General features: G+C 40.9%; 1 protein-coding gene across 1 annotated transcript in view; it reads right to left on the bottom strand.

Moving 5' to 3' along the window:
* Positions 1–1827: 1827 nt before the first annotated feature.
* Positions 1828–18273, bottom strand: part of Vapa (VAMP associated protein A) — a 29807-nt gene continuing 13361 nt past the window's right edge. The window contains exons 2-6 of the mRNA XM_040752936.1: positions 14923–15075; positions 13716–13819; positions 13300–13380; positions 3274–3447; positions 1828–2587 (exon numbers count right to left, since the gene is read on the bottom strand). Of these exons, the coding sequence (XP_040608870.1) occupies positions 2429–2587; positions 3274–3447; positions 13300–13380; positions 13716–13819; positions 14923–15075 (671 nt within the window). The 3' untranslated portion in view covers positions 1828–2428. The remainder of the gene's footprint in view (positions 2588–3273; positions 3448–13299; positions 13381–13715; positions 13820–14922; positions 15076–18273) is intronic.

Raw genomic sequence — 18273 nt, 5'->3', positions numbered from 1 at the left:
AATGGTCACCATCAACACGGGGACCTGCCGCCTGAACACACACACACACACACACACACACACACACACACACACACACACACACACACACACACGCACACACACACACACACAGCAGGTGGTCATGGTATGAAGTCTCCATTAAAAAGTTATCTCAGCTGTGCATCAAATTACAACGTCTTACTTTTCCACAGCTACCAGAACCTTTCTGGTTTCAACGGGTCTCTAAGAGCCTTGAGACAGCGGTGAAGCTCCCTCCAGCCCTTCAAGGCCTCAGACTCCTCAGCTACATAACAAAGGGGCTGAGAAACAACTAAATTGCAGTGACCATTTCCATAAACAGGATTTGTTTTCCCTTTAAAAAGCAATTCAAGCAATATCAAACTTGAACTTACACAGACACTGATTTTACAGAGGGCTTTAAATGGAGCTGCTGGTTATATATTTTTGGGACGAAACGTTAAGATTTTTGTCATGCTTTTCCAGCTGAGGGGAGGGAGCTTACTATGACAGTACTGCATATAGAGCTACAGGGACATTACGTGCAGAATCAACCTAGTAATAGGTAAGCATTAACTTCTGGGTTTCTGCTGCTTTGTTCTTCCTGTCAATGTGGTGATATACTGCTTATGATTTAATAAAGTTTGCCTGGAGAATCAGAATGCTAAGCTAGTCACAGTCATAAAGGATAGGCAGTGGTGGCACACACCTTTAATCCCAGGACTCGGGAGACAGATGGATCTCTGTGGGTTCAAGGCCACCAGGGCTGCATTACAGTGAATCAGTCTAAAAGAGAAAGAGCCCACCACGCCTTTACTCCCAGCACTAGGGATCTCTTTGCAGCGTGTATGTGTGGGTGGGGATGGGAGGTATCTAGGGTTCTGAGGCTTGGGGGAGAGCAGTGCAGTAGGGAGATGCCCCTTTTGGTCTGAGCATTGATAGATTAGAACTCTCTAGTAGCTGGCTGCTTTGCTTCTCTGATCTTCAGCTTGAAACCTGGTATCTGTCCCTAGGTTTTTATTACGAAAAGTTACCATAGAGTATAATACATTATATATAAGTATTTTAATCTGAGAAATTCAAGACAACTAAATACTTGAGAGCACTTCATTCTTCCATAAAATGTACAGACCTGTAACACTTCACTATACATTAAGCCCCACAAGCCATTTTATTTTCCAAGAGAATCACATTTACAAAACCAACACCTATTTTGAGAACATTAACTCACCTGTAATAAACTATACTCAGTTGAAAACCGTGTATTTTCTGATTCTAAAATTATCTCAGTATGAATAATTTACACTTACACACACACACACAATCTTTCGAAATGTAACTGTGCTTCACACGGTTAACAGACTAATTTGAAAAAAAAAAGTTTTGATTTTCAAAAACTAAATCCTCCAGCCAGGCAGTGGTGGCACAAGCCTTTAACCCTGGCACTCGGGAAGCAGAGGCAGGTGGAGTTCAAGGCCAGTCTGGTGTATAGAGCAAATTCCAGGGCAGGCTACAAAGCTACAGAAAAGCCCAGTCTCAGGAGAAAAAAGAATGATACAGTCACAATCAGCTGGCATACATGAAAGTCATTACAATTATAGCACTTTTACATTTCTTCAAATCAATTTAAGCTTCAAATTGTATCTATTTGTTTCTCAGACTGAAACCTTCAAGTCACAAATAATGAAGCACTGGCAAAAGTTCCCTACAAGAGAAATGAATGCATTATAAAGTCCCATTTCTGAAGAGTAGACTTTCTGACACGCCCCCGCCCCGCCCCGCCCCGCCCCGGCCCACCCCAATGACATGGCAGACACAAACAAGCTATCCGAGCAAGAATCTGTTAACAGTTTTATTTTTTATGTTAAATACCATGGGACAGGATTGTAAGGATGAAAAACTCAGTCAACAAACTGCCTCACAAGGGATAAGAAAAATTCTGCCATGATATTAGCAAAGGTAAGGAGAGAATTTACACAGTAAGAGGCACCAGATCCCCACAGAAAACCTCTTGGCATTTCCTGAATGAGTGAGATTAGCAATCTAAATAAATCATATTTCAAGAGGTAACAGCAACAGATAAAATTTAAAGGGATTATTAAAATAACATTTACAAGACTGAACAATTCTTGAACTCTTATTAAAACCACAAAGAAAGAACAATTCTTTATTTATGAATTTCATAAAGGACTGAATGTGCAACTGGCATCTGCTAGTGATGATCTGACAATGTACAATGTGTCCAGTAGCCGAACAGTTTGTCTTATTGTGTTTTCTAACCGTAAGAGATCATTAAAGGCAAAGCCTATATGACGCTGTACACACAAAAAAATGGTCACCGCGGGCCATACTACCAATGAAATGGTAGGTAAACAAATCTTTTTCTGGTCGAGAGAAAAAAAAGAAATAGCACTCTGCATGCTTCACTCTACAAGATGAATTTCCCTAGAAAGAATCCAATGAAAATGGCTGCGATTACAACCAGAAGAGAAGGAAGAGGGCTGGTGACGTTGTCTCTGAAGGACGCAGCTGCGGTGGACCCCGGTTTATCCGAGTGTGCTACCTTTCTAAGTCTCAAGCCTTCATCCTGGGGGAAATACACAAGACACATTTTTAAACAGGTAACACATGCAGGTGAATGTCAAAGCTAAAAGTTCCTACAGATAGAAAGGAGATCAGTAGATGTGTATGGCTAGGAATAGGAGCAAGAATAACTGCTATCTACCTTGGGAACCTGTGGGATTGTGAAGAAGTCTACAACAGGTTTAAAGTAATAGCTGAATAACTATAAACCTGCCTAAACAATCACAACCCGTGCACACATGTGATGTAAATTACACCTCAGTAACACTGACTCTCAAAACAGAAGCTCAAGTGTGTATTCCTATAAAACCACATAAGCTTACTTCCAATGGATGTGTCCTGTGGTGTTGTAAATTGGTTACAGCCAAAAGACTACCAATAGTACACTACACTTAGTAGGGTCACTAATTCAGTACAACTTGGAAAGCCATGTGGCAGACACACAAGGACTTATTTTGTGGTAGACAATGTTAAGGACCATGGAGAACATCAAGATATGTGTGAAAAGTTACCATGGCTCAGACTGCAGGAAGCTCTCAATTAGACTGAAAATTGCTCTTTGGTTAAGTAGTGTCTTCCTTACTCCGTGTAAAAGAACGAACTGCTCCTTCTTACTGAAACACTCCACACGGCCCCACGTTATGTTTCTGAAAGCCGCTCTTGTGCCTTCCCTGCGGCAGGAGAACTTACCCTGAGGTGCCGGTTCTCCTCTGACAGCTTCATCACCTCCCCCTGAAGTCTCTTGCACTCCTCCATCAGCTTCCTGGTCTCCGTGTCGCTGAGGGAGGCGCTATGCGGCTTTGGCAGGGGTCCGTCTTGTTTGGATGCGTTCAGGGGAACAGCTTTGCTGGGCTCCGTATCGTTCTGTATTTCAAGGACATTGGGAATCTTTAACTAAGACATTTATGGATTTTAACTAACAAAAATCTAAACTCCACATCTTTTCTAAAAACGTCCTACAGGTGACAAGTTTCAACTAATTACTAGTACCAAATATGGTCATCTATAGATAATTTTCAATGGAGAATGCCACAAACTACCAGAAGTTAGATAAATCAAAATAAGCAGCCTGCTTCCTCTCCCCCTGTACTCTTGGGACTTACCTTAACACAGCATCATAATAATTGATCTTTCACATTCTTTCATCCAGAATCCCAAGTAGGAGAAGAGGCATTTCTGTTATTTTCCCCTAAACACACGCTTTGGCCAAAAATACTCAGTCCAGGAAAATACGATGACGGCAATAAGGGGTTCTAACGCACAACACTGGCTACCTGACTTCCCGGCAGATCTTCCCAGATTTCAGGGTTGAAGAGATACTTAATTACCTAAATCTGCTCTGAGCTTCTCTCACTGACAATTCTTCACCACAAACTCTCCAATGCCCAACCAAGTCCATTTCTAGCATAAAAAAATCTGTACCTGATTATGCTTTGTTAAAATATTTATTCTATTTTCTGACAATAATTAAAATTCACTTCAAACTGAGTTTTCACACCCCACCTTGCACAATCCAACCTGTATTTCAAACAGGAAAGCTGTGTTCCCTCTGTAAAGCAGGCAGGATTCAACAACAGACAGAGTCCTTGAGTGTTGTTTAACAACGAAGGCAGTGCTGGACAGCAGGGCATTTGCCTCACACACATAAGGTCATAAGCTCAACCCCAGTACTGGAGCAAAACATCACACTGTTGGCCCAGTGCTGACTACAGAATGGTATATATGAAGCTAATAGTGAAGAGAGGGGAATTCTAATAACTTTAAAAAACTTATTAAAGTCCCAAAAAATTTATGTGGGGTGTAATGCTCGCCTTTAATCCCAGCAGATAGGGGACTAGGACCATGAAATAAGTCAACTAAAAAATAAAATAAAACATGCTGTGACGTTACCTTAAATCCTCAGGTGAGAATAAACTAAAATGTCAAGACTGCGTGTCATACATTCTCCACTATTATATTCTTTTGCCTACCTGCAGTAGCCCCATAAGGACTTCTACTTTGATAACTTTGTAGGGGCTGTTATAGAAAGGAGCTAGGGACTAAACTCAGAAAGTGGAGGTCAGATCTATGGCAGAACAAGCATTTGCATGAGCTCTGTGAAGACGGGGACTAGGGACATTTTCATAGCACGTGTTGAGTAAAAGGCGTCAATTCATAAAGATGGTATACAGCGGAAAAATACGGCTATGCTGTCAGAATTAAAGCTTTAATCTGTGAATTGAAGTATCTGAACAATAATGCTCTCTGAATGTTTTTTCTTGTTCTTCCTAATCTAACAGCAAATGCATGGTTTCTCTAGGTCCATGATTACAAAAATAAATAATTCCAAATATAAGGCCAAAAAGAATTAGAACTATAGATAAAAGGTATGTTTGTTCGTGTGAGACAGGTCTCACCACGCAGCCCTAACTAACCTGCAACTAGCTATATAAACCAGACTGGCCCTGAACTCACAGCAGCTCTCTGCCTGCCTCTGTCTCCCCAGTGCTAGGATTAAAGGTGTACATCAACTGCATAACACACTCAGATAATAAAAGGTATTTTTAAAGCCTTATTAGCGGGCTAGAAATGGTCCAGCTGTTTAAAAAAAAAAATTGGCTGTTCTTCCCCAAGACCTGGATCTGATTCCTAGCACCAACATGGTGGTTCACAAGCATCTGTAACTGGCTCCAGGAGATGTGATGCCCTCCCCACCTCCACTGACACAAGGCACAGGTGGTGCACATATATGACATGTAGGCAAAGCACCACACACAAAAATGAAATTAAAGAATTTTGTTTTTCAAGAGAGTTTCTCTGTGGCTTTGGAGGCTGTCCTGGAACTAGCTCGTGTAGACCAGTCTGGTCTCAAACTCAGAGATCCGCCTGTCTCTGTCTCCCAAGTGCTGGGATTAAACTCATGTGCCACCAACGCCCAGGGAAATTTAAGAATTCTTAAAGCCTTATTTTATGTATATCCTCTTCTAAGCCAAATCAAAGTACAAGAACATATAGCATTTAACTATTAATCTTAATTATAACATTTCTGAACTTTCCAGTAAGTAATAAACGCTAAAAAGAATTATCAGAACCCATTTTACCAACAGACTCAGTTACCCTAAATTATTAGCATTCAAGCATATACCGCACAGAGTTAAATTACGGCCTCATTTTTTAGTCAGAGATTTTTTTTTAAATCCCAGGGCATTGCAGGTAAATAAAGGTTACTATTCCTGTGTTTCCTTTCTGCAAACACAAACGCTTGTGGAGAAGCAGTGTCTGCCAGCCCCCACCCTTACTATTTACTGCAGATCTACCAGGCTAACTCAAACAAGCTGCACATTCAGTTTTCAGCATATGCTCCCAAATCTCATTCAAGGGAAAATCACGCCAGCTCAGCAGTGCTCACTTTATGTCCAGCATGACAACTGTGGCTCTACTGACCACTGTTTCAGAGCAGAGCTGTCCCTGTACCTTTCAGTCCTACTGTAACTCGGTCAAGGCAAACGCTGGGGCGGCTCTCACTCAGCAGGCTGCCTGCGTGCAGGAAGCCCTGGGCTCTATCCCCAACACAGACCAGGAGCAGCGGCTCACAGCTGCAGGCTCAGCACTTCTAAGTGGAGGCAGAAGGGTGAGAACTTCAAGGTCAGCCTTGGCTTCACAATGAGGCCAATCTAGGCAACATGAGATCTTGCCTCAAAAAGGCTTTCTAAATTTCTAACTTTAAGGCACTCACTATTACTTCTCTGCTTAGGTAAGGTATCTACATTAACTTACTAACATTAGTAGACTCCTGCTTCTGTTAGCTACTATGACAAACTTGCTTCACGTCTTATATTTCCCTGGGAATATTCTTTATGCGATAACTGGCAGGTGTTGCAACTGTGTTGCTAACACTGCTGATTGAAGTGACAGCTGAAGCAATCCCTGATGGAGTTTTACCCTGAGGTAGCATGGGAAAAATATTCTCAGATTCATACAAACTGATTTCTCCCGTATGACACTGGGAATGGCTAACACAAATAGCTTTAGCTTGTAAAGCATTGACATCTTATTCCATAAAAAATCCATAAGAAACAGAACATCAAAGCAAAAAAATAAAAAACTTTCTGAACTAGCTCACACAAAACTAGGTATGGCCTTTTGCATGCCTTCACTTAAATGTATATACTTTTAAAAAAACCTCATACTTGTCATTATCTGAAAAATATTCAGTTTCATGTTCTCTTGCCTTTAATAAGACTTGACGTGAAAATTTTTCCCTTGAAAACTAAAAACCGCTAATGATCTTGTAAACTTCTTTTATACTTAGGGACCCTGTTACCTCTCAAACACACACCAGGCCATTAAAAACTCAAAGATCGGTGCAACACTCTGGTTAGCATACCTAACTCCACAGTTCCCTACTTACCTTTCAAATTCTCTTGGTATAGTTAAAACGTAACTCAAAAAGGACGGCACAAAATAATATGTAATAGACGTCGCTCTACTGTGTCTCAACAGAAGCAGCAGCGTGTACTCTGAAATAGAAGCCTTGACAAAAGGCTTCTGAGCCCCTGCTCCGTTCAGTCCCCTTGTCATGAATGCATCAGTTTTTGCAGAAAGTATTTTGCTACCAGATGTTATGTAGAGAACAATTACACTAAATATATACATCTAATTAATGTGGAAAATAATCAAGTAGGCTTATTAAGGCTTTTAATGTTTTTAAAACTCAAATTCAGACCGAATAGGTTATAAAAACAATATAGGCTCATTCCATCCTTAAAAATACTACCAGTAACTGAGGCGAGTGTGGTTGGTGGCTGTCAGTGAGACAGGTGCCGGCAATTAGCTCACATTGTACATACGCAGAGCAAAGGGTAGGGAATTCTACACAGGCTCCCACTTTCATACACTAAACAAGGATGATACAAATTCCACCATACTCAGCTGCAGCTGCTACGGGCAACTTAATTAGAAAACCACACCATACTTTGCTTGTTAAGTCAGCACATATACCAGCCGCAAGGTGTGTCTTTGGGGGGGGGGGGGTGCTGCACGCTGCAGGACCAGAGTTCAGTTTCCAGCCCCACTGACTAAGTAAAAGTAAGTCAATTCACTGTGTCACAAGAGTAATTACTAATGGAAACTATCAGGTTCTATACTGTGCATTCTAATAACTGTATACTACCAGCACACTTTTCCTAATGTTCTTGCTGACGTTGCACATTTGGAAATGTACTTAGTTTGTGCAAGACATGATTAACAAAACCATACCTGAAGCAAACTGACGAAACTCATCTAGACATCGGATTATCCAATGCCTAAACTTCCAAAAAACACAAATTTCATATTAAACCTAAGATAAACATGCAGAAAGGGGTAGGTAATTTTAGCAAAAAGGTACAAAGAAGCTAATGTCAAGACACTGACTTTTAGCACCTTCATCAATTCACCTTTCTTTTTGATACATACTACTGAACTGAACAAAATCAGCAAACTCTAACTACCACAGAGTAATACAAGGTGTTTTGTGTGTACTTCTAGCTAGCTAAAACAAGGTTTAAGTAACAAAAAACTTTCCATTTTCTTCTACCATCAAGACTTTACATCAAGTGATCTGAGGTTTCAGTTTTCGTAAAGATGATATACACCATTAAACTGAACACGACAGAAGGACATACCTGCAACCTAATAGAACTGAACCCCTTATAGAGCACACTAATTAACCTTTCCAGTAGAATCTGCAGGTGAGCAGCAACAGCAGAGCTTGAACAGAGAACCATTTTTCCTAAAGTATTTTTCAGAACACTTCCAGAAATGAACTGTCCTCCAGTTTCAACCTATGGAATAGCTGGGATTCCAGGCCAGCTGGGATCTAGTCCAGGGCTTCTGGTATGCTAAACCTGCCACCTACTCACTAAGCTACATCCCTACCACATCTCATCTTATATGTGAATATTGAAATGGGAATTATAAATATGTAAAAACACCCACCAACTATCGTAAGAGCTCACTCCTAAAAGACAAGCACTTAAGATGCCAAGACAGGACTGCCACAAGTCTGAGGATAGCTTACACATACAGTGACTTCCTGGGGCAGAGACCCTGTCCTCCAAAACAACAAAACAAAACAAAAATGTATCAGCAAGGCAAAGGGCCATCAGAGTTACAAACCATTTCTATAGTGATGTCAAGACGGTACTTCAGGAGGTCTACATAAGGGTTTGCTGCTACACAGTAAAACCTTGTCTTAAAAGTCACTGCCAATCTAGTGACAGACTCATCCTAACCCAAAGAACCCAGAGTTTGGTTTGGTTTAGTTTTATAAGACATGGTCTTAACTACTCTGTAGCACAGGCTGACCTGGAACTCATAGCAATGCTCCTGTTACCACTTCCAAAGTTTAAGGAATGGTTCTAAGTCTGGGCCTGGAAAAATCTTGGCCATATCACATCAGAAAAGGTTCCTAGTGAGCTGGTTAAGAACACTGGCTGCCCTTGCAGAGGACCCAAGAGTAGCCCAAGCAGATTCCTAGCACTCCACGGTAGCTTACAACCACCTGTAACTCTAGTTCCAGGGGACAGAATGCCCTCTTCTGTCTGGACTCTGTGGATAACAAAAAACACACAGTGCAGACAAACACGAAGGCATACACTTCCTAAATCGGTAGTGACAAAAAGACTTGTAACTGGTCAAAATACTAATAATATGTGACTGCCAAATGCTAATCCCTACAGGACACAGACAATCCCCTCCACAGCTCTAAGAGAAGCATATGGGAAAAGAAAAATGGTAATGCTGCAACGGGAGTGCAGTGTGACGCTCTTCAATTCACAGCAGCTGTGACTACCTCCACACATGAGAGATCCCGAGACTGAGCCTGCCAAACCCTGTCAAGGGAAGCCGCAGAGCTCATGCAGCCCCACCCCATCCAACCCAGGGTTTACACTCAGTTAACTGCTGCTGGATGGAGGAGAAGTGTTTTTCTTCATTCACCATTAGCAAGGGGAGCACAGCCCTGTAAACTAACTGGCACCCACCCATCCTCCCGTAAAGCAAGAAAGCAGAAGGAAGACAGCTGGGAAAGAAAAGGATTGATGAGTGGCAGAAGAAAGCAGAGGGTAATGGGAAGAGTATGTTCAAAATACATAGTGTACACTTATGAAATTATAACAACGAGACCTATCCTGTGTGTAATCTAATTAAAAATTAAAGTTACTAGTGGTTACTTGGGTCAAATTGGCTCAAGAAACAGCCTAAAGAGCCTAAACAACCAAATAAGAATAATGTAGTAACTGCATGTATGAGGTTACAACACAAATGCTTATTTAATTTGTGTGTGTGAGAGAGAGAGAGAGAGAGAGAGAGAGAGAGAGAGAGGAGAGAGAGAGAGAGAGAGAGAGAGAGAGAGAGAGAGAGAGAGAGAGAGAGAGAGAGACCGAGACCGAGACCGAGACCGAGACCGAGACCGAGACCGAGACCGAGACCGAGACCGAGACCGAGACCGAGACCGAGACCGAGACCGAGACCGAGACCGAGACCGAGACCGAGACCGAGACCGAGACCGAGACCGAGACCGAGACCGAGACCGAGACCCGGGGGGTGGTGTAGATTTACAAGTTCATATGCAAGCCTTCGGTTGAGGTTGGTGTCTATTTTTCCAAGGTCTCTTCCTGGACCTGGGCTTCACCACTTTGGCAAGGATGGAGTCAGTGAGCTCCAGGAATCTGGGTCCCCTGCAGTGGGAGTGGGGAGAGACCTCGGTGCTGAAGTTACAGACGCACACAGCACTTCTTTGCTTCTTACATGAATGCTGGACTCAAACTCAGGTCCTAGCACCCGAAAGTACTGCAGCAAGCAAGCCATCTCCCCAGCTCCTAAGGCATGAACTGTATACACTGCTGTATATACAGTAATCCACAATATGTAATTATACTGCAAGCAAGACAGGCAGGAGAGGGGAAGCTTATACTTCACCACAGCAGAGGTGACTTGTAAGGGGACACAACCATGAAGTTGAAAAAGGAGCACACAGGAAGGCCCAAGAGGAAGAGGGGTAATTATGATCAGAACACACTGGATACATGTATGACATTTTCAAAATATGTATTAAAAAAAAAACTAAAAGCTGGGCACAGTCACCGCAAGACGGTCTTTGCCAGTCTGGTCTACACAGTGAGTTCCAGGACAGCCAGGGCTACATAGAGACTTTGTCTTTCAAAATGGGGGGGGAGTAAGTAACAAAAAGACTCAGCCATTTAACCTGCCTTCATAAACTGTATTAAATGTCAAGTGTAGGGTGAGCACTAGCTTCTTGTAAGTAGAGAACAAGCAAACCATCCCTGGATGAAACTGACTCACCTAAATGCTGCCCTTTAAGGCTATGTACTTTATCTACAACCACCACCAAAAACAAATCTCAATTCCATCAAGCTTCTAGGCTCCAACTTGCAGTAAGGAATATTAGACCAAGAAACAAGATACAAGAAAGCGATGGTACAAACCATCATGTGGGGACCAATAAGATGTGTCAGCAGTTAAGAACAGCCGCTCCTCCTCCATAGGACTCAAGGTCAGACCCCAGCATCAAGGGGTTCACGACTGCCTATAACTCTAGCTCCAGGGGATCCAACACCCTATTCTGACTTCTACACATCAAGTACCCACAACACATGGCAAACATGTACACACAAATAATTAAAAATCTTTAAAAAAAAACTTAGCATGCAGCAAAGTTTGTAGGCAAACCTAGTTCATTTATTACTTCTGGAAGAGAAAAAAAAGAGGAAACTACTAACTTAAAGAAATAAATCATCTGTAGTATTTGGACTTCCTTTTCACCTCAATTCAACAAACTACAAAAAAAGGGACATTTTAGGGACATTAGATGAACACATCTGAATGCTATTTGGATAGCTTAATAAATGTGAATACATTAAAATTTAAAGGCATAGTAACATCAACACATTAGAATTCTTCTGTGGGTCTGTCTTTAAGCCCTTAAAGAAATACACGTTAATAAATAAAATCCCAAGTCTAGGATGGTTAGCATGGGGAAGCTGGGACAAGAGCAGTAAAGAAGGGAAATCCAGGGCTTGTGACCCACAATTATAAAAGCTGGTCATGTACTCAGTGTATACTCACTCCTCTTGCCAACCTTGTGTCGTATTTTCTGGTTCTAAAGCAGATACTCCAATTTAATACACAACAAATACAAGCGGTCCAAATAACAGGAAGACACTCTACTACTAACTTATGGAGGCCCGGGATCTGACCGTGGTGGGAAACACTGGCATTACTACCACAGCAGAGAAGCAGGAACCGGGAGAACTACCTCATTTAATATCTGGCCAAGGGGCAAATGGGTGCCCAGGGGTTTCTCCCATAGCTGTGGACTGCCTTCTCTTATGCCCACACCTCTCTTCCTCGTGGTCTGGAGGGCTCCACTGCCCATCCATTTCTTGCTGGTTTAAAGCAACAAGAACCTCTTTGAATCACATCAGTACCTAGGCTCTAACTTCCTCAGACTTAATTTTTCATTCTTAACTTGTCCAATATCCAGAGTATAATGGAAACCCGATGAAAGATAAGCAGATCTGTGTCTAATAAACTATTAATGGTTTTTTTAAAAGCCTAAAGTGAAATAAAATCCAAATGTAATTTCAAAGTAATGTCAATCAAACTAAACTTACTACTTCTTGTTGTTGTTAGATAAATGTTAACATTTTTGAGTCAACACAAAATAAAAAGGAAATATGGAAAGTACACACACCACAATTTTCACTCTTGGCAGTTAGAATTCAGATTCTATGTTGAGAATTCAGTGAGTCATTTGCCCAGTACCTAATGAACAATAGCATCTTCACTTTAGCTTTCTTAAATAGTTTACTTTTGAACAGAGCAAATGTGTCCCTAGAGCAAAGCAAGAGTCATGTCAGACTATAAACTGTATTATACCAAGTTTATCTACTACCCCCATTCTTTTACATATTTCAACACACATAAAAACAATCCCTCCTACAAACCACAGGAAAAACAGCCCAGTGATTAAGAGCACTGGCTGCTGTTCCAGAGGACCTGGGCTCCATCCCCGGCACCCACCCACAGGGCAGCTCACAGCAGGCTGGAACTCTGTTCCAGGGGATCCTACGCCCTCTTCTGGTCAGAGGGCACCAGCACAAGAGGTACAGACACACACGAAGGCAAGGCAATCAGACTTGTACAGTAAAACTCTTAAACAAACCAAAAAGAAGATAGGAATAAGGTAACCATGCCCACCTTACAGACTACAGTAGGTCCGCTCTTACTAAATGCATCTATCTTTCAGGCCACAAAAGCATAACTTCTTAATATTAATCAAGAAACACACTATTTACTAAAAAATAAAATTGATTTTGATTAAAAAAACAAAAATACTCAAAATACTTGACAAAGGCTAAACTGAAAAAAAAACCACTTATTTATTCTTATAAATTATTTAATCCCAAGAATGTTAATAGTTACTCAAAAAGAGGTTCTAATCTAATCTTTCATAATTATATTTATGTATGCCTATCTTACTCTAAAAAAATAAGATTTGAGAGCATTCTCTGCAATTTGAACCCAAAATTAAGATTTATTTTTTCTTTGTCAAACAAAAAGCTATGAAAGGCAAACAGCGTTACCAAGCTTTTTAGACTTAAGTCTCACGACACTCGCCACCGAAGTCCAAACTCGGTGCTGATAGCCAACTGTCTGGCGACTCCTACTTACCAGTTTATCATTTTCATTCGGCAGTTCAAACACACATCTCAGTTTAGAATCCATTAATTCATCAGGTTTTGCCTCTTTCCACTTAAAGAAACACAAACAAGCACGTGATGAGAGAGGGGCTGTGGCTGCCCTCTGACCCCCACACGCCTCCTCACATAGGCAATAAAACAAATAAAAATATAATGAAAAGAATGGCAACGTCATTAGCAATACGCATGACTTTCTTCTTCGTGGTAGCATTTCTAAATAAATGGTTTCGAAGAAAACATATTTTAAGACTTTTCTTTAAATTTTGTTCCAAACAGATTTACAGATATTTAATTTCTGGTAAGGAAACCAGGATTTTAGAGAGATAAGCAAACCCAAAGTTTAAACTACCATCTGCAAATAATTTCTGTACTTCCACAGTTACTTACCACAGCTTCCATATCTGAAATATTTGGTGGAGCAAAAATCGTCTGTACCATGAACTTATGTTTACTCTTTTCATTTGGATCATAATCGAACGGCTGCAGCATTACTAAATAGAAAGAAAGGACACATTATCCTTGACATTTTATCTCCTATTATCTCAGTAACACATAAATTTAAAGAAATAAAGATAGGTTCAAAAACTCAAATATATTATTCATTCTAAAGATGCACAATCAACTTTGTAACTTTCAATTATTAAGTTCACTTTTGTTATCTGCCAAATCCATGTGACACAAATGCAAGCCAGATAATAAACAATAAATTAGTTATTACTAAGAATGTGCATGGCATCTTTGCAGCAGTTGTGTTCTACTTCTAAATATTCCCAACAGGCCTTATATAATTTGAGATCTTAAAATTTTCAAAGTGTTATCAGGAATCAGTGGGTTTTTAATATATGCATTTCTCTGCCATGCTCCCCAAACTGAGCCCCATGATCTGACATGACAGAGAATCCATGTGTTTTCCTGCTCCCTTTGTAATTAAGAAAAGCGGGAATTGAGAACTATTGTGAGAGAGGCTCTCACAAGTAAGCTACATGGAGCCACACATCCTCAGGCTTGCTGCCTATCTTGCAATGATGCAGATGTTGCAGATGTTGTTAAGCGGTCAGAAGGTCTGCCCAGGAAAGGAAAGAACACTTTACAGAGGACATTTCCATAGCACCAGCAGACTCCACAGCAGGAATAAATGGTGCAGACGCAAAGGAACCGCTATGAGAGATTATGAGCAGAGCAGTGTCAAGGTCAGACCCGCTGGCGCTCACACTGAAGGCACAGTGCTCATCTGATTTTATAAGTAGGCCAAAACAGGTACACGTTCTTAAGTCAAAAGTCAAAACACTTCTGTGGCTGCAAGATTTTATAGCGAAACAGTGCCGTTTTCAAATATAAGCTAGTAAGAACGCGGAATAAATATGGTGGTGAGCTATGGAAGTAAAGGAGAGATGAGATCTATCATGTGCCTACATACAAAATGAGAGTGAGAAAGTTGCAATAAATGTTTGCATGTTTCTATGGCAGGGTACCCAAAGAACACCTTTAAACAAAAACTGAAGCCAGGTACAAACAGATGAAAACACTCTAAATCAAACAGTCATGAAATGTCAACATTCAAAACTGCAAAAGTCTAGGCATGAACGGCCGCTACCTGAAACAGTCACAATTGACCCTGGGTCAATGATTCCACTGTTGGGCCGCACACAGTACCGACGAGGTGCTGTGGTCTTCACCTTAAAACACACTTTTCTATCCGATGGATTTCGCAATTTAAGGTTTGTAGTGACTACATCTGTGAAGGGGCCTGTAAGGTTAAAAGAGAGAATTAAAACTTGAGTCACATCAAAAGCAGAACTGAAGACTAAATTAATATAATCTCGATCCCATTTTCTACAGAAAATAAGAATTGTCTCTATTCATCTTTTGATAATTTCAACCATATGATGTTAATCTTTTTCATTTTGACTGCATTTATGTGCCGTGCACATGAGCAAGTGCACACCACAGTGGCTGCGTGCAGATGAGAAGGTGTTTTGGGACTGAAGCTCTCCTCCCGTTAGGTGGGTACCAGGAACCGAACTCGGGTCCTCGGGCTTGGCAAAACAAGCATCTCCACCCAGAGCCACCTTGCCAACCACGCCACACACCTAACACAGTTCCCCAGTGGTCTTCATATTCACAAGGCCAACTGTGAAAGTCTCTGTATCCAAAGACACTGAAAGCTGATGGACAGCACTTAACGCTTCCCCGATACCTGTGAAGTACTGTCACATCTGCTATCTAGACACAAAGCCGTGTCTTAGATATTTGGTTCTGTACTCAGCAAAGACAAGGACTCGCAACTCAGCTGAGCTAGCTCTGTAAGCAGATCCTCATTTTTAAAGCAGGCTATGAGATGTAAAGACAGACCCATTTGCTTTTGTCTGAAAAACCAACACAGATTATACAATCTAGTTTACACAGCAATTAATTTGAAGGCAGAAGATAAAAAAAACCTAAGATGTCAAATAGAAAAACGATAAGCCTGTATCATTAACTCCAAAAAAATTGAAAGGTCTTTTAAAAACTAAGTTTATGCTTTTGTTTTTTATTTGTCAAAGACAATTATGATAAAAGCGTATTTTATGTGAATTTTTGTTTCATTTACTTGTGTTTAGAGTGTGTTTTCATGGATTGAACATCTGCCTTCAAGGTGGCAGCAAGACTCCTTAACCCTGAGTCACCATTGACCCTGTTCATTTAAATCTTAAACATCATGCTCTTTTTAAAACTTTGGGATGCCATACTTTGAAATCCGGATTGAGAAAACTCTCCAACCTTGTCCAATAAAGTTTGACTGAATGTTAGGAAACTGTCTATGACAAAGGCTTCCAGAAAAGCACAATGAGGCATTCACTGCAGACGCCAGGAAACAGAAACACACAGGCCTGCCTAATGCTTACCACGAGAAAAGTAACTACTTCACAAAAGTGGGGTAATTGACAAAGTGCTCAGTTCAAGCCTGGAGATGCAAAGTTTTATTCTCAAGTGCATGTTTCACTGTGAGTTATTAGTTCACTCAGTAGACCATCTTACACCCTTTGCTGCTCCCCAATTGTTTGCTTCTTTAGGAAGCACATGATTTTACATCTCTACAACACAATTAACTAGAAACAAACACATCTGAAAGGGATGAAGCAAGGGGTTCCCCTCACTAGTCTCAATGCCCATAAGTCATGGCAGTAACTGAGAGTTGAGTGTGGCGGGTAAGGGCTCTACAGCTTGACCTTTCTGATCAGCCTGCATAGGGTTTTAATAATAACTATGTATTTGCAGTCAACAAACTCCTAAGAATTGTATGTATTACCCAACAGGAATCATATATTCTAAGCATAAAATGCAAAATACATTAAAAGGACAAAGAATCTCCCGAAGCAAAATGCTAACTAGACATTTTAACCTTATGAAAAGAATGCCATACATCCTGTAAGACGACACCTAAAGAGAGAGTGAACTGGAGACTTTATTCCACTGTGTCCTAGGCAAGCCTCAGTGTAAGTCCACCGTTGCTTCTCATAAGGGAGGTTAAAGACTACTGATAACCATGAGCAAAACAGCCAAACCATATAGCTAACAAAGACTGCTGCTTGGTTCAAAGTAACATCTGGCCCACATTTTTTGGGGGGTTTTTCAAACAGGGTTTCTCTGTATTGTTTTGGAGGCTGTCCTGGAACAGCTTGTTCTGTAGACCAGGCTGGCCTCAAACTCAGAGATCCGCCTACCTCTGCCTCCCAAGTGCTGGGATTAAAGGCGTGCATCACCAACGACCGGCTTCTGGTCCACATTTTTAAGCCACAGAATTCTTTGAAAATCTGATGAAAATTCTAACCTAACCTGAAAGTATGCACAGTCATCTATCCACAAACACTTAACACTGAATTCATAAAAGTGAAGACTGTTACAGGAGCTGTTATCACCCTAACATCAGACACACAAACTCAACGCACATTCTCTCTCTCCTCTCTCCACCTCCTTCTGTCGGTCTCTGTCGGTCTCTGTCTCTCTCTCTCTCTCTCTTACACACACACACACACACACACACACACACACACACACACACACACACCTTTACATGTCTCAGAAAGGGTTATATAAATTGAAGGTGCTATTAAGACACAAACACAATCTTTGGCCTAAAGGCACAAAATATTTTCCCTTGGCATTATAGCTGAATGATCCAACAGGGGGAGTAGAGATATATAAAAATGCTAAACAGAATAATTCATTTCTATTCTACTGAACTTTCAAATGTTCATCCTGCTATATAATTTTGGGTTTTGAAGGTCCCCCAAAGGCCTACTCCCCAGAGTGACAAACTGAGAGGTGATAGAATCTTTCACTGGGTGAGGAGATATATCCTTTTAGAGGATCATTAAGACCCAACTCTTCTGGGCTTCCTGGATATTCCATGGGAGGTTTTACTCTGCCCCAATCTCCAACCACAATATGTTACCTGGTCACATTGTTCTCTATGTCTTAAACTTGTTAGTCTATTGTTATATAAAATAAAAAACAAGTATGGGAGGAATCTTTTTTAAGATGACTTTGTTAAAACAGGAAATATTTTTCAGCACTAAAAAGTAAAAGTCACCATTACAAAACTTACGTCACGTTTAAGTTACCAACGCAACTCATATTATTAGTTCATGAACATTCACCAGGAGATTCACTGGCCTGATTCTGCCAACTATCAAGCCAAATACACCTAACTAAGTCCGGGGATAAGTTGGAAAAGATACAAAACCGAAATTGCATTTTTTTAAAACTTACTTTTAAGCAGTTTACGAAATCCTAACAGGGCTGGAGAGATGGCGCTATAGTTTACTTGTTGTGAGCCAGGCATAAATTCTAGCACACAGGAGGCAAAAGCAGGCGGATCTCTGTGAGTCTAGGCCAGCCTGGTCTACAGAGTGAGTTCCAGGGCTGCCAGAGCTGGAAAGAAACCATCTTGGATAGTAGAGGA

This window comes from Mesocricetus auratus, unplaced genomic scaffold (genome assembly GCF_017639785.1).
Source record: "Mesocricetus auratus isolate SY011 unplaced genomic scaffold, BCM_Maur_2.0 Super-Scaffold_100010, whole genome shotgun sequence".
NCBI classification, from domain to species: Eukaryota; Metazoa; Chordata; class Mammalia; order Rodentia; family Cricetidae; genus Mesocricetus; species Mesocricetus auratus.
The sequence above is the reverse complement of the archived record's forward strand: the minus strand, read 5'-3'. Positions and strand labels throughout refer to the sequence as shown.